The sequence below is a fragment of the Amblyomma americanum genome, chromosome 1 (genome assembly GCF_052857255.1).
Source record: "Amblyomma americanum isolate KBUSLIRL-KWMA chromosome 1, ASM5285725v1, whole genome shotgun sequence".
In the NCBI taxonomy this organism is placed as follows: Eukaryota; Metazoa; Arthropoda; class Arachnida; order Ixodida; family Ixodidae; genus Amblyomma; species Amblyomma americanum.
The window spans coordinates 180,384,609-180,402,023 of NC_135497.1; the positions used below are offsets into that span (position 1 = coordinate 180,384,609).

At 47.0% G+C, this 17,415-nt stretch overlaps 1 protein-coding gene across 2 annotated transcripts in view; it reads left to right on the plus strand.

The window, feature by feature from the left end:
- The first annotated feature begins 1,134 nt into the window (after nt 1-1,134).
- The window catches only part of LOC144114277 (uncharacterized), a 167,948-nt gene continuing 151,667 nt past the window's right edge, over nt 1,135-17,415 (plus strand). The window contains exons 1-3 of one of the 2 annotated variants that reach the window (XM_077647900.1): nt 1,135-1,269; nt 9,549-9,889; nt 10,518-10,792. In XM_077647900.1, coding sequence (XP_077504026.1) covers nt 9,624-9,889; nt 10,518-10,792 — 541 coding nt within the window. In that variant the 5' untranslated portion in view covers nt 1,135-1,269; nt 9,549-9,623. Of the gene's footprint in view, nt 1,439-9,548; nt 9,890-10,517; nt 10,793-17,415 lie in introns of both variants that reach the window. The other variant, XM_077647899.1, reaches the window with a different exon arrangement.

Consider the following 17,415-nt stretch of genomic DNA (forward strand, 5'->3'; position numbering starts at 1 on the left):
CAACATGAAACAATGCTTTTATTTAGGCGTATCGTTGCCAACTTAGGGCGTATACTTAAACCACTGCACAAGTCGAAAAGGGGCCTCTGATAATTCGCTGAAACCAAAAAAAAGTGGAAAGAACATAAATCGGTGTTCCAAATGCCAATTACTTTACCAAGAGGAATGCTTACAAAATTACTGCACTAAGGTAGCATCAGACGGAGAAAATATTACGAAGGTTCCGAGCACTCAAAGTACGCTCACGAGTTTAGGAATAAGCACTCAGGGTGAGTCTAAAAAAAGTGTGGGGCAATTAACGCGGGTGTGACGCATCAGATCACTGTCAGGCAAACCAGATAAAAAAATGACCCGAAATGCGATTGCAAGAGATTTTTGTCAAAATAAGCGTTCCAAAGACGTATCGCACACAATGCCTCGTAGCAGAGCAGCTAGCAGCGCCTTTGGACATTATTTCATTCTTAATCGCGCACTCCATTCATCAAGAGAATCGCTGCTACGCTGCCTATATATCTGTAATATATGATCTTAATAGCTAGAACAAAATACGCCTTTGACCATCTTGCTCTTTCACCTTGCGTTTAAAACAATGAACAAGTAGGGCGCAATAAAAGCACCGTATGTATAAACGGCTGCGGTTAAACTTATTATGTTGAAGAGTTCAAGAGACCTCGCGCGAATGCCTAACGGAATCAATGCCTTAACTATCTGTGACAGGAAGTCTAGCATAAAGTTCCACCGCCTTTGAAAAAATAAAACGACACACTGAGGTACTGCGCGACGTTGCCTTGACCAGATCAGAGCGTGGGACGGCTCCTTCGCCTTAAATACCCTCTGCCACCTTGCACAAGCCCCAGTGGCCACTCTCCCGCGTGAAGAACAAGCCTCCTAAAGTGCTCCCGTGCGCACCTCTTCGGGCGGCTCAAAGCGGCGCGTCTTAAAAAGTACGGCGGCTGTAGAAGCGCGCGCGCAGTGCGCGGCCAGCGGCGCGGCGAGGGGCCGTGCCCAAAGGGTGGGGGAGGAGAGAGGCGCGGCCGGGAGGAGCCGGGGGAAAGGGGGAGGAAAGGCGAGGCCTCGCTACTAGAGTCCCATCCGGCGCGCTTAGGAAGGAAGGAAGCACCGGATTGGCTCCGGAGGAAATTCCGCCCGGCGCCGGGGGCGCACAACAACGCCGACGCGAGTCGAGCCCGACCGACGGCAGCGACCGCGGCCGGGACCCCTCGCGGCTGGGACACGCACGCCGACGCCCCCGAACAGCCGCAGCGCGTGGTGAGTACGCCGCCGGCCACTGCGTCCCGCACGCGAAGACACACAGCGCTGTCCTCCGCGTTCGGGCAGTGCTGTACTGGCCTCAACAGAGCAGTTGTCCAGAGATGTGTACGGCGTGCGTCGTCTGCACGGAACTGCGCCACACTCGGATGCTATTTTTTTGCCCGAGGTCAGTTGATTCCGTTTAGAAATATCCGTTTTCGTTGACAGTTCTTCATCGTTGAATTTTTAGCCTTATTCAAGAATCTGACGAGTTTCGTGTACGCCGTTCCAGAATAATACTTTAGCTCGTCGTCTTTGATTGCTCTGGGCACGGAGCAAAAGACGCGCACGTGCTCTAAGCAGCTCTAAAGACGAGGCGAAGTCTATTTTTTCAGTGTAGTGCAATGCTTGTGGCACTGTCAAGCGTCTGCACCGCTCATCAGTCGCACAACGCATATGTGCGTTGTATGCCACAGCAGCGACTGTAACGTACGCTTTTTTGAGCATTTTGAAACGGACGTTTTGAATTCAGTTTGACCATTTTTAAACCACCAGATTGACCTAGTTATCACGTAATTTGGGGCAAATCGACCGACACCAGAACTTCTTACAGGCGCCACGGTATGCGTTCTGACAACGCTGTGCAAGCCCACCGCCCTGGTAAACAGCCACAAATATCCCAATTCGTGGCGAATGTCAACTAATTAACGTTTCATGCAGTAGACGCTCCTTTAATTGTGCGTATGTCTTATGCGTCAAGACATTTATTCCAATACGACGCAGCTCTTAGTTGCTCATGAAGCCGGGAAAAGCTAAGCTGTTCCTACTAAGGCGAGTTTCGGTGACTGAATGCGCTTATATAAGTCATGAAAAAAGGAATATTCAAGCTTTAATACTAATTAATTTCAACAGCCGCTATTAGTCAACGACCGTGACCTATCTTTTTCCGAGCGTTGTACCATTTCGTGCGTAAATTTGCGCGCGCCTCAAGAAGAAAAGTGTATTTAAAGCTCAAAATATCTGCAAGCATTTCATGCCGTGGAACCACTTTCACTGTCGTTATTCGGTGCTTGCTTTGATATATTTTTTTTCAATACCTACGCTGACGTCATCAGTCATTCTTTAATTCATAACTGATTGCCTTCGAGAATACGCCAATTGCACCAGCTCACTACGCCCTTCAATGTTTATTGCTTCGTCCTCCCCCTGAGAGAAACATTGAGGACCACATACAATATTTCTAGTTAATTATAAGCATTGTTTACTGAATCAAATAAAAGAATGTTTGCGATAGGTAAACTGGCCAGGAAGCACAGCATACGGACGATATGCGGCTTCGCGCGCTAGAAGTGTTTGATGCTTCTCCTGATGTCTACTCTTTCTGAGGGGAAGCAAGCGGCTCAGAGAGGCGAGAAAAGAAAAAAAGGATAAGGAACGTTGAATTGACAGGCTGCAGTTTTTGGCCATTCACAACTGCTAAAAGCAAGATGAGTCGTCGCTTTAACACTATTTCTTGTCATCTGTTTTACCGAGGGTGTTTCTGCAATCATATGTGGGATTAAAAACGTTCCAAACAGTTACTTAAAGCTGACAGTTGAGCCAATTAGTTCATCTCCGTACGGGGGACGATGACCGGGAAAGTAAAGACAGGATACGGAGACATATTGTCCATCGACTGTCCTCTGTGGATATGTTGATGTGTCCGGTCATTACTTTCTCCGCCACCGTACGTTCTCCTCGCTTCTATAAACTTCACCTGCTGACGTTTCTGCGGAAAGTAAGCAACTCTAAAACAGGCTCCGACTGGAAAAGAAGCGCCAGAAGCAATAAATGCAACATGTGCTCCTGCGTGTAGCATCTCGCTAGATGAGGAAAAGCGCTTAAAGTGAGGTAAATTCCATAACAGCAGCCATATATTTCCTAGCGAGCGCCATGGACATACACTTAATTTGATCAAATCATAACCGTATCCCAAATAAAATTCACTAAAAGGTGTACATTTGCCTTCAGAAGCCTACAAATGGATTTGAAAAAGTTCTGTTTTACTTCCACGACTGACAATGAAGCTCGGTGTTCCACCTGGGATCAATCAGTTCGACGTGATTAAATTCTTCAGCTCAAAAGCCTGAAAACGTACATTTCGCAGACTCTATCTTCTGCAAGTCCATGCTGTCCAACAAATAAGAGTGCGGATAGCTTCCAGATATTGTGCATAACTTGCATCTTTTGCATCGCCGCGTCATGGTTTGCGAAACAAAAAGTAAGCTTAGAAATAGTGCCAACTTGCAGCTTAACAGCTCAATAGACATTCATTAGGATCTATAAAATTTAGCCTATATAGGGTTTTGAAAATGTACCACTGGCATCAACGGAGACCTCACATGACAAGGCGCCAATTTTTTCTTGCTGTCAATGACGCAGCAGTTGAAAAACATGAAAAGCGGGCAGAATTTAAAAAAAAAATCCTTGCTCACGAATGCATATAAGGCGCATGTATTTAACATTTGCGTGCACGAAAAAAAAAGCGGTTCAGACACAGAAGGATAAACTAAACAGTTTGTATCCATCCCATGCAATCACGCCCAAGCATAACTAGACGCGGTGAATAATTCTGTTTGCGCTCAAACAGCATTCATGGTCCCTGCTGTGCGATAAGGTGGTGATTGGGACAAAAATGACGTACAACTAAGGGGTGTGTTCGTTTCTCTTTTTCCACATTCTCGAACAACGCTGTGTTTGTCGGAAAACTTTTCTTATATTCGTGCGCGTTACATTTAGTGGACCAGTCAATAATAAGACGAGGCTGCAAAGCGAAAGACGAAGATTTAATGATCGTCTTAAAAATTGGGTACCAAAATTATAAGAACGAACAAACAATGCGTGGTGTTGATAAGACAAAAAAAAAAGAAGTTCGCGAATGCGTGATCTCACCACTAAGTAAGAGCCCGGGAAATTTTAAGTCTAGGAATTTCACTGTCTCCTTTTTCGCCCTTTGAAGAAGAGGTGCGCGAGCAGTCTTCAAATAACCTGTTCAGCGTCGCATTCTTGTTCAGTACAGCAAAAGCTTTATATATTTTTTCTTCCGAAATGTCCTACGTGGTACAGTTATTGAAGCACTTGCGTTTTGAGTCATTTATGCGTGTCGCCGTATTTTATTTGTTTCTTGCACGCGGAGGCTACCGTCAAAAATAGTTTGCTTGTAAATGCACTCTTCTATTTTTTTCTTAGTCCTGGCATCCGTAATAGATGAGGGTGATCAGTTCACCCACCACCATCTCAGTATTCACGTATATATTTCCTTCCTGTCGGTGCAGTCAAACGACAGCGAGCTGTGCAGATGCAAATTTATGACAGTATGCTCGTCATCAATGTGCGCAGCCCACGCTCATCTCTTCTCGGCTTCACCATTTATTGAGGCATCAATAAAAAATGTCGCGACATGACATGAAAACCCTGTGACCGAAACAGCCGCGATGGCCTAGTACAAGAGCACCCGCAAGAAATATTGGCTAGAATCCTTGTAAACTCTGAACAGAAAGGAAGTAATTCGTCCTTTAGCGCACTCCCTTTTATAAAAGGAAGGGCGTTAGAGGACAGCTTACTCCCTTTTTGCTCCCATACAGGCGTATTCGTGTTTATGGTGTACTTCCGAGAGGCCACCGGCCAGTGATCTGCACACCCCCTAGGGGGAAAGGGTGAGGCGGATGTACACACCCCTTGTTTTTCTGAAGGAACTTCCTGAATTCGCAACAAATTTTATTTTTACACACGATGAGGAATTTTGTTTAATAGCGTCGGAAGAAGAACATGCACGTGAAAGAACACATAGTCCATAGATGGCTTGGGGTGGAAGGATCCACGATGTCCGCCCGAATTTCCACCGTTATACGCAGTTTGCGCGCCTGCGTTACAAGAGTGGTGTTGAACAGGTGGTGTTGATTTTTTAATCAGGTTTATTGCTAGCAGTTTGAACTGCCGCACAGTTATGTAGTCCCTGTTCTTTAGTTTTGTCCGCTCATAAGCACGACTTTAGACCTTGTGTAAAGTGAAGTAATTGTTCGCAGTCGTAGTCATGAGTGTTGGAGTCATTAACGTATAAAAATGACTGCCACCTCTCCTCTGCCCTCAGAACCCCCCCCCCCCCCCCCGCCCCTCTAAAAATTTAGACAGCCCCCCCCCCCCCCCCCCCCCCCAATTTCAACACCTGGGGAAACCCTTGCAACCGGCTATGGGTACTGCTTGATGCTCGGCTTTTCCATGCTTGAAGTGCTTGGACAAGATGTCTGCCGATGTACCCGGGGTGCCAGCTTTGCCCAGTCACCCAGTGGATCTTTGGCACGGCACCCTAAGCTAGCACTGCTGCTTAGCCAACATATGAAGTCTTGCCTTATCGTGTTCAACATTGGCTCCAATTTTCACAGCCACTATTATCAGCAGGCCGCTACCGATGAGGTGGTCTGCGGTCGCCATCTGAGGCCCGACGGGAGGAAAAACTCCACCTTGGTGGATTTAAACTGCCACAGTTTAGTTTAGTTTAGTTTATGGGGGTTTAACGTCTCAAAGCGACTCAGGCTATGAGGGACGCCGTAGCGAAGGGCTCCGGAAATTTCGACCACCTGGGGTTCTTTAACGTCCACTGACATCTCCCAGTACACGGGCCTCTAGTATTTCGCCTCCATCGAAATTCGACCGCCGCGGACGGGATCGAACCCGCGTCTTTCGGGCCAGCAGCCGAGCGCCACAACCACTCAGCCACCGCGGCGGCGCCACAATCAGTCAAACCTGGCAAGCGCCAGCCGAAGTCGTGTGCTTCCATATATTGACGCTGCCGGAGAAGCAAAAGGGGCGCTGTTTGGAGTTTACGACCTGGCAGTCACGGGCACATCACCTTTGTGCCGTCGAAGAACGATCCGGAAATGGCGCTCCCTATTGTGCCAACACCGATCATTCGGCCGCCCCATTTTGCGTACGCAACCCGATAAGCGAACGAGGCCTTTCTCGCGCACTGAGCTGCAGGGATGACATCCCACCCGAAGTATTATTAATAAAAGAATGTAGCGCATGTGCGCGCGCCAAAGTCCACCGCTCTCACGCGACAACGGGTAGCCTGCGATTGCGCGAAATAATTCGTTGCCGCTGCGGGCGCGCCCATCCTTGTGGTTCGGCGGAAGTATACCGCGCAAGGCGGGCGCGCTGCGCGTGTGTTATGCGGGCGATAAGCGCGCCGTCGAAGGCGAGTCTTTTTGTTTCCATTTCCGGTTTTAGAAATACGGATAGGCGCCACGCTATGAAACCGAGCTCCCTCCTAGTGCAAGCGGTGGCACGGCCAGGCAGAACACGACCGAGGTGATCGCAAAATCATGCTGAAAGGCGGTGAAAGTGGAACTTTGAAAACTGTATGCTCGCAAACTATGCGATCAAACAGACGTTCATGCATATGCAATATGATTATTATTGTGGCTATTGTCTTCATTTTTTAGACATCTAAGTATCATAGCTAAAGCTCAGAACTAATGGACTAATAGTTCTTGCAAACTGGATACAAAAAGTGGCAAGAAGACAGGACTTGAAGACGCGAAGCGAATAGTGGCAGTGTTATATTTGTACAACAAGTGTCATTACGTTTAGTCAGAAACCATTTCACATGAAATTTCAGTTTATGTAGCATGCATTCATGGAATCCGCACAAATAAATCTAAAAGAGATGTTGGATGCACGAAGCGACTTATGTAATTTGCTGTGTAAGAGAGCGGAATTACGCAACTGAAGGAGAAGTAAGGTACGACTGGAGAGTGCACACCAAATGAACACTGGACACTGACGGCCTTACATCAGGCTATCCAGGCTTACTGAAAGTTTCTTCGAGGAAATAATTTTTCCCCGCTTATTCTAGCGATTTTAGTGTTTCACTTTTTTACTTTTCTTTGTTCCTTCTTTTGTGCGGCCTTTTTTTAGGTTGTGCTCAATTATTTTTTCTTCTATGCGCCCAAGTTGCATTGCAGGGTTCAAACCTGTAGCAACTCCTGTTAAATTTCTCCATTTTTTTAATAACATAACTCATGGCCTACTCCTGCCTCCGCTAAGCTGATAAAAAATTCGAATCTGTTATTACGTAATACAAGTGCCTCAAAGGCGTTCTGAAGTGTCCCACATAAATTCCTCCAAGATAGCAAAGAACGGTCAGAGTGGTAGTGCCGCCCTTGTTTTGCTATCTCGTCACTGCTAAATGCAGCGTGAGTAATGTTCTACCAGCCACTCATTGCTACTTTTTTTTGCACTTTGGCTCAAGACTGTTCCAAGCCTTCCTGACACTCTATTTTAACGCCAAATTAATTGTAGGTTTTGAGTTATGCGTCAGTTCAGATATCCTCAACGAAAGATTCATTGTGAATAAAGCTTCGAGAGTACTCTACTTTGATTTAGAACAGGGCTATGCAAACTGTCGAACCTCTCACATATTGGATCGAATATTAACTCCGCCTTCAAATCAACGATTAACCTTAGGTAATGATTGGCTCTAATTAGGCATAACGTAGACAAGCCATTGGACGTGGCGACGATCACACACGCCGCTTCCAACTGCCTACTGGGAACATTATATATCTTCGAAATATTTCAGTTTTAGAAAGTATTCAAGACAAGTATTAGCAAATGAAAAGACCACACGCTCAAAAGATGAATAATTTGTTAGAAAAAGACTAATACATAAGCAAAACGTCCCATGATTCGAGCATTTGTCCTGTCTCAATACCTGCAATCATTCAGATGCCTTCATATTTATTTGTGTAGTTTTTATTTTTTTACTGCTTCGTCTGCCTTCGTTGGTTAACGATGAAGTGACTGCAGCGAATTATGTGCTTTTTTTTTCGGAGGGAAAAGAAAACGGTCGCAAAACTGTGTCGACCCTATCTTTCAGGCGAAACCCAGACATGACGTTCCTTCTGTCAACAGTTGCTGTCATTATTGTTCGGAAGAAGACCACCAGTTGATTTTTATCGATGCCTGTAGTATTAACGGCTGGTCGTCCATTGGAGCAGTGGAGGTTCCATATTCAGCCAGTAGCTATCACTTAATCCAAAAGAAAACAAAGGTTAAAAAAATTGTCTCTCTTTAGCTTTCATGAAGAAAAGATTCCTCTTGTGTCTTTTTGTTCATTGTTTCTAGCTCCTCAAAGTATATTCAGGCAATCTTGGGCTCTCTTTTATTTCTATATACACTGGTCGTCTGCTTGAAGGATTCAATTTCTCCTCGGCGTCCTGAATATTTTAGATATTTTAGGAGATAAGAGCGAATTGTTTCAAAAGTGTGGAATATTCTGTCAACAATAATGTATTTCTGCTTAGTAAGCATGCTGCAATTTTTCCAAATTGCCTTGTATATTCTCTCGAAAGCAGCCTTCTTTGCCAACATTCAAACAAATTGGTCAGTCGTGCATTCGGCGAGAAACGCCCCAAAAAGGCGCGCTCAGGTTCGAAAAGTATTGTGAATATTGCCTCTAGTGTTTAAATTATTCGCGTACCTGCACAGAGTAAAACGCATATGTTTAACGAAAAAAAGAAATACTTGTGCCTTGAGCTACAAGCGCACGAAACGAGGATGACATTTGTTGGTGCACGCGAGACAAACGGCAGTTGTGGAAGAAGTGAATGAAAACGCAAATCGCTGACCTAGAGACGAGCAGAAGGGGCGCATGATTCAGGCAAGTGGCGGTCGTCGCGCTGGATTCTATGAGATACAGTGACGTAAAAATAGCGATACGGACAAGCAACATCCAGGACTCTACCGTTTTGTCAGGGCAGTTACTATTTCCAAGATCAAAGCACGAGCTTACAGTTCCTTGCGGTAAAGTCCAGCGGCGAACTGAAAAGTTGAAGGCGATGTCGAGCATTTTTTATCCGTGCACATCCAAAGACATGTCGTTCATGTGCGTGAAGAAAGCTTGCCGGATAGTTCCGCTTCACAAGTCTTAAAATTGCTTACTTCTTTGTTTATACTTCTCAGCGTCTCTCTCTATCTACTTCTTTATTTCTTCTCTATTTCTACTTCGCATAAGGCGTATAATGTTGCAGACAGTGCTGTTGTGGCCACTTTTAGTTGTCTCTCGGTTTGTGTTACGCCACCTCCGTTGCTTCGCCGCGTCTACTTTAGCATAGGTTTTAATAACTTGTTCTTCAGTCTTCAGTGGTCTAGACAGCCTTATTTAGATTGGCACGAGACGTAAAAGTAGTTGTGTACTGAGGTTTGGGCGCTTTAAAGTCTATCTAGTTTTAAAGCTGTCACTCATCTTTGTCTCCCAGTTCTTGGCACCACCGTGCGCCGAGGGACGGCCCGCAGCCGGCGCACGTAGCAGCGGCGCCTCCTGGTGCGGGGGCATGCTGGAGGCGAGCAGCGCGTGTCCGCTCGGCGACTTGGGCAAAGTGGTGAAGCTCGAGGAGTGGGCCGCGGCGGCTGCGGCCACCCCGGCCGCCTACCGCTACCCGCACCACCTGCACCACCACGCGCCACCGCAGCCGGGGCCCTCGCCGGCCGGCCGACAGGTTGGCCGCTACGCCGCCGGCTCTGGGGTGCCCGGGGAGCCGCCGCTCAAGGGCTCCCCGGGGCCTGTGGACTCATCGCTGCTGGCCAGCTTCAGGGACAGGTGAGGGCTTCCTGCTGGTCACAAGTACACGCCCAATAAACGCCGCGTAGTGCCCTTGCCCGCTCAAGGTTCAGGAAATCTCAGCGGTCGGACGATACCCATGGATGTAGTGGGACACAAGCCTGGTCCCCTGAAATATTAACCTCGACTGCTCCCTACTGAGCTAATGTTGAAACGTAATCCAGTAAAGAAAAGCAAGCGCTGAAAACGCACGACGTGATTTCGTCTACATAAATAGAGGTGTGGATACGACACTATAAATTACGCTGGTATATTTCTTTTCTTTTTTTACTCATAGCGGCCAGCTTTGATTGGTCGAGATCCTGAATGGCCGCGGGTGGTGGTGGTGAAAAGCCTTTATTTAATGAAAGAGGTGAGGCTCTTTAAAGAGCCCCGCAATGGGTGGAGTCCTTATTCCTGGACCCCATTGGTCGAAGCCGCCAGCTTAGCCCTCTTGACCAAAGCCTTTTGGGACTGAAGGTCCGAACAGCCAAGCAGGGCCGCCTACCATTCCTCTCTGGTAGGATTGGGGAGAGCTGCAGAACAAGTGTCGGCATCCGATATGGCTCTTCAGCATCCTTCAAACAGAAATGCACCCACCACTCTAATCGCGCTTCACCATCTGCAGATACCTGGGAGCTTCGGCGCCTCCCTTCGGGGGGATGGGCCCGTTCCTGGGGCCACCGCCGCCCCCGCACTTCCTGGGCTCTGCGGCTGAGTCCGCGACGGCCAAGGGGACACCCGAGCCGGCGCGAAGGCCCGCGGGCCGCGGCTCAGCCTCGGCCAGCCCGGCGAGCCCCGCCGGAGGTTCACTGGCCCCTCCGCCGGCCACCAGACCCGGCCCGCCACCCGCAGCTTCGGCGGCCGACAAGCGGCATTTCGCCGCCAGTGACCCGCCATCCGGTGAGCGGGCGCTGCGCAATGTTTGCTTCACGCGAGCCTTGCACACGGGGCGCGGACTAGGCATAATGTATGCCTCGTGCGACGCCTGAGTGCTCTCTTCACGTTTAAAAGGGTGCATGGCGAACACAAGACAAGCACGTACGGGTCGAAGCAATATGAAAGCAAACATTTTATCAGCCTGCAGTGAGTGATTATTCCCCACGTGCGAGGAAGAACCATGCACTTGCTTTTTTTTTTCTAAGTAGCTTTTACACTAGACGCACGATTCCTCTTTTCCAATTTGACTTTTGACACAGAACTCAATAAATTAAGCTTTGAAGCGCAAACTGAGGTATCCTTATAATTATACTCGCACCTGTACATAGCACGTCTGTCTTCTAAGTATAGGTAAGCCTCTCTTCGTGAAGCTACTCTAGACTTAGAAGAAGAAAAACAGAAAAAAGAAAATTTTAGTCCTTATACTTCGAGGTAAACTTCAGAGAATTCCCTTGAAACAAAAATGTCTTCGCCTGAACGTTCGCTTGCATGGTTATATTGTGCTGTATACAGTATACGTAATACAAACATCCTGTAGCCTCTTCAATCCAAACAGTGGGCAGGATATTTATTTTATTTACAGACGCTACCGTCCCACTTGGAACACATTTCATAGTGAACATGATATTAGTCAAACATGAAAGAGGACATTCAAGAATACACAGATTTATTAAAGGGATACACAGGACAAATTTATTCAATCACTGTCCTCACTAAAAATTGATTCTCTAGCTCTTTGTAACTATGTTGATGCTGGTCCAGCAGCGACACGCATTTATCGGTGAGAACATTGCATTTAACCATCTTCCCACACGTAAGTTCAAATTCGTGACGTTCGTACTGAAGATGATGGGTTGCCACCATTTTGAAGTGAATGGAGGTGTAGAATAGCCTCTGGGATTCCGAGAACAAATGATGATGTTGACGCATGCATTCTAGTTGCGAAATATGCCACGGAGGACGACACTTGCATTTCGTTTCTTGGTCTTTTTCAGCTAATAAAATCTCCGTTTTGGTTGACAGTGGTCACTTAGTGATTAGAATGCGGCGCCCTATCGTTACAGGTTAGCTTCTATTTGTCCTAAGTGTCCCTTTAGGTCATACTTGGCTAAATAACCGGAAAATAGCAGAAAACATTAAATTGTCACATAATTTGACAATTTATGAGTATTTCATTATATCAAATATAAATGAACTCCAGACAAATGTTTCATATGCAGCAAATTACGTTGAATTTAAAATTTAAAGTCCTCCGTAGTTTAGTGTTGACAATAGGGCAATATCATATTTGAACGACGAACATAACGTTGAAACAACGCGTAGAAAATTTGAGGAGAGGGTGGACACTACTTTTTTCCTCGCGTTTTCTGTGTGCTTTAACGCTTGTTCGTTCAAATATTATGCCTTACCAACTGGCCCTTTAGTGTAGCTTTTAATAGGGCAATAATCTAAAAAACTTTCTAAATGAAATTGCCATTGCGTGTTTTGCGTTCGCCTAAATGGTAAACATGGCACCATGAAAGGAAAAAAAAAAAGGCTAGGATGATATCACAGGGATACAGAATGCAATTAAGGGACTCTTGTTTGAAGAGAGGACAGAAGCAGTATATGCGCAAATATAATAATGAAAACACACCCCACGCACAAAGTTCTGCTTGGGCTCCGAGTGGCCCGTCTTCAGCTGTCAGAAGCGGACACATTTTTATGGGTGCCATGAAAGAACATCACACGACAAAACAGCGCACAAAAAACAGCACAGCGACAAAACAGCACACGAAGAGAGCGGCACAGCGACAAAACAGCGCAGGGAAAAATTGGTACGCGTCAAAACAGCACGCAGGACTAAACGGCACAGCGGCAAAACAGCAGAGCGAAAAAACACGAAAGAGCGCAGGGAAAAAACAGCATGGCGACAAAACAGCACATCGGAGTGCGGCGCAGCACTGCTGGAGGGGTGAACGATCATAGCCATAAATGACGGTAAATCACAACACATACAGCGGCGACCTTTGGAGTTAGCGAGTACTCGTTCCACAGGCTCAGTAAACAACAGGGTAGGGTAATATTCGCAATCTCAGATATGCACTTTTTTGCTTTCGGGTTGTGGAATGAATAACGCTGAAGAAGTTATGGAAGTATCGATTCTGCAGGCTCACCTTCGTGATGCGGAATTCGGGCAAATACGCACGACGTAGGGCTCTGGATGTACCAAAAGTCCTTATTTTTCGAAACTGTCGCGGTCGGCAATTGCATCTTCAGCAATTTTGTTTGGAGCGAGCTACAGCGCCTTCACACGCTGAAAATATGCAGTATGTGATGCTTACTTTTAACGATGGCAGGATTGCCCCAGCCAAGATTTTCAGGTTGTTTGGTGTTTAACCAGGACGCTGCACAATGGCTGTCTGAGGCTGACTTGCGGTTATTGTACTCTGCGAAATGGGCTACACAGCTGACCTGGAAATGCATGCATCAGCGTGCATTTGCTTAGTGCAATTTTGTATTGAAGCTCTTCTTTTCACATCGAAGTGAATTATTTCGAAACATCAATTTTAGCGACATTTCATCAAAGGTACTTTTTTCCTTTAAAAGCCAATTTTTTTAAAACAAGATTTTTAGACGTTTCTTTAAAAAAATTTAAACACCAATTTTCGACAAATTTCCACGCTCAGGAACCACCAGAAACGCCTAACCTAACCTAACAAACACAGGTGGGAGTGCACTGAAGCAGAGTTGTAGAATGAATGCAGGAAATTTCAAGCAAGCAAGGACTATACATAACCACTAGTTCTACCATATGCACCGTATGAGCAACGCTGATCCTCAGTGAATGAGCCAGCCTTGTTTCTTAATGAACCAGCTAAACGAGCACTCGCTAACTGCAAATGTCACTGCCGCATGTGTAGTAATTTACCGTTTGCGGTTATGGCTGTGATAGTTCACTCCGCCAGAAGCGCTGCACCGTACTCCGCTGTGCTGTTTTGTCGTCGTGCTGTTTTTCCCTGCGCTCTTCTGTCGTCGTGCTGTTTTGTCGCTGTGCTATTTTGTCGCTGTGCTATTTTGTCGCTGTGCAGTTTCGTCCGGCGTGCTGTTATTTCCCTGTGCTGTTTTGTCTCCGTGCCATTTTTTCCCTGAGCTGTTTCGTCGCTGTGCTGTATTTTGTGCGCTGTTTTGACGCATGCCGTTTTGACTTGTGCTGTTCTTTCGTGTCCCAATTTTTCTGGCGTGGTATACCCCTACATCTAAGTTATTTATTTAAGCACGCGACATGCGTTCGTCATTCGTACCAACCTTTGGAATGAAAGTGTTTTTCCTCTGCCTTCCTAAGAGGAGATCATGTGAGGTTCTCGACCGTTGTAAAAGCAGCATAACCCTTTACATTGAGTAGATGGAGACGCCAGTACCTGTTGCGAAGAACGAGGGTGTCGCGGAACCATCATTCGTATAGGAGGCAGTTAAACACTCCGTCGGGTGTACTGTGAGATTCGTTTTTCTCTCTCCTTTTTTCCACAATCGGGAGCCCATCTCTTAGCTCACCTTTGATGTTGTCCTACGTAGAGGACGACAGAAATAGGTGTTTATCAAAAGTCTGCTGTAAATTAAACTTTGTGGATTTTTTTTGTCTGCCCGCGCTTCTGTCTTTGGTTTTTCTTTTCCACAAAACACTTGTGCACTAGCTCTACCCAAGCGCTGCTGCAGTAATAGCCTGCAGCACTGAGCAGCAAATCACTGAGAACGCGCGCAAAATTGCTGAAACCGCGCGCATTTTCTTTCCCTCTCTTCTTCTCGATCGCGATGGCCCATAAATTCAACGAAACGACCGCGCCCATTCAGCGGGGTGCACGGAGGTCGCCCACGCCCGCGCGCTCCTCGCTTTACGCGCGCTGTCGACGCCAGGTGCCGCTGTCAACCTGCCCCCGGCGTCACGCGATAGGTCGCCACGTCCATATACGCTGGCGCAACGGTAACAAATGTGGTTGATGCCACCGGTGTGCGCCGAGCGTTGGCCGGGAGCCGCGGCTGCCATCTCTACCTGCACCGTCGCTTCCGCCGCATCACGCGACGACCCCTGGTGGCCGGCGAACAACAAAAGGTGCGCACGCCGTGCTGCAGCCAAGTTCAGCCCCCCCCCCCCCCCCCACCAACCCCCTGGCTCCGCCAAACCCCGCAGAGACCCCCGCGCGTTTATCGAGCGGGGTCATCAGAAGGCCAGGTGAAAAATGCCCGGTGGCAATGCGGCGCTCGCCTCGCCTCCATTAATCACGTGACTCGAACCTCGCATCACTCTGGGACACGTCGCTCGCACGCCACTGATGGCGGCGGCCTGTGTGCGCTACTGCGTTGTCTTCCATGTGCCCTCCTTGCACGTCCCCTTCGGCACTGCTGTGCGTCACTGCACGGCGCTGCAACAATCTGCAGTTTTTTTTCTCTCTTCTCGCAGTTTAAACCCTCCGCGCATCCCGGGATCAAAGTTATCGCTCTAGGCGGAAATTGTCAACCTGTTTACATTCATCACTTCTTCCTCCGAATGACACATAATCTAAACTCAAGAACGTAATATGTGAGTGAGCACTTTATATAAAATGCGACCGTTGACGGTTCCTTCCTATTAATCGTTCAACGAGTGAGTTATTCTGAAAACCCACCTACGAACACGCGCACCAAAAAAAAACGAAACATAGGCAACCGATGGATAAGGATTTGTGTCTTCTTCAGTTATATCAAAAGAAACTCGTAAACTGTCCTGCGCCATTTGGTCACCTTTAGCTGACAAATTCGCGAAGACGGGACTTCGCCCACCGAGACAAAGCAGGCAAGGCTACGCCCTGCGTGTCTTGATGCCGATTTTATTGTCACGCCAACTCGTAGATATATTGTCATACTAATTCATCCTTCTGGGTACATCCCTACCCGCCGCGGTGGCTCAGTGGTTAGGGCGCTCGGCTACTTATCCGGAGTTCCCGGGTTCGAACCCGACCGCGGCGGCCGCGTTCCGATGGACGCGGAACGCAAAGGCGCCCGTGTGCTGTGCGATGTCAGTGCACGTTAAAGATCCCCAGGTGCTCTAAATTATTCCGGAGCCCTCCACTACGGCACCTCTTTCTTCCTTTCTCCTTTCACTCCATCCTTTATCCCTTCCCTTACGGTGCGGTTCAGGTGTCCAACGATATATGAGACAGATACTGTGCCATTTCCTTTCCCACAAAAATACAATTTGAAATATCCCTATTTACCGCTTGGCTGTAACAAGTGTGTGCTCAGCGAGGGAGGAAAATTCGAGAAAAGAAGAGAGAAGTAGGCCATGAAGAACATGCCTCTGGCCTTCTCTGCGGTCAGCGGCGGCGCATATTGCATGTGCAAAGTGTTATGCTAAAGCAAGTTTCCGAGAAAATAATGAGAAAGCGGAGCCTTAGTTGGGCTGAAAAGTTACAGCAGGCCGTGAAGCTGTGTCTTATTTGACGTTAATTTGTTGGGAAAAGGCACGAGAAAGTTTTTTTTTTTTTCGGGAACCAAAGGCCTACTTGCACTTACGATCTTGGAATTACTTGGCGATGCATTCATAAGTGCGCCAACCGAGGCTCACAGAAGCTCTCGCTTAGGTTTAAGATGAGGAATGAATGACGGTGGGCATCTGAAATGTTCAGCCAGAGATTAGCCTGCGAGAAGTCGAGACATGGATGATCGCAGAAAAAGCCGGTTCTCGTCGACTTTCCTTACCCTAGACGCGAGCTTTTTGGCTCTCTGCCCTTCACTTTGGTTTTATCTTGCTTATAAAAACGGAACACATACCACCGGGCAGCATTTGCAAGCAGACGGTACGAAAAATACCTTCAGAAGTTGCTGTCTATTTTTTTTCCCCTGTATATCCTAAATGACAAACGCGCTGTGAAACCCTGACGGAATCTTCCCTTCTTAACCCTCTACCCCCAAAATTATTTTCCCGAAAAGTGATTTAAACGATACGTTTTTTTACTAATCCTTTGGACTCTAAAAGGTACGTGCGAGACAGAAACAGCAGAAACTGAACTTTATTTCCACATAAGACACCGAAATAAATTAAAAAGCAATAAAAAGTTCGGCTTCACTCCAAAACTTCTCCAGCAGTTCAGCTTCACAGCGCATTTCTGCGGTAAATAACTGTTGTGTCTGAAGTCGTTGAAAGAAAAAAAGAATTCGTTGGAAATAACTTGTGTTTAGACTCGTCAGGGCGGCAACCATCCCCACCGCAGACTGCCGTGTCTAGTGGCCTGGTACAACTGTTTAAATTATTTTTGCCAGATTTTAGGGTCTATCATACTTTTTATTTTTTTCGATAGCACCATACGTTGATGGAAGTGTGTACTAGAGCCATCGGGGCAACCAAACTCATCTTCGTGAAGGGGTGGGAACCTACGCAAGCCACGACGTGCCAAGCTCGTCTTCGGGGGAAGCGGTACAAACTATTGAACGAACCCAGCTCGTCTTCTGTATGAAGCGAAATGTTACTGTAATATATATGTGACATTGGGCGAAGAGAGCAGACAAAAAGAGAGGTGTAAAGAACAAAGCAAAATTAGACGAAAAGAAGCTTTTAAAAATTGGTATAAATT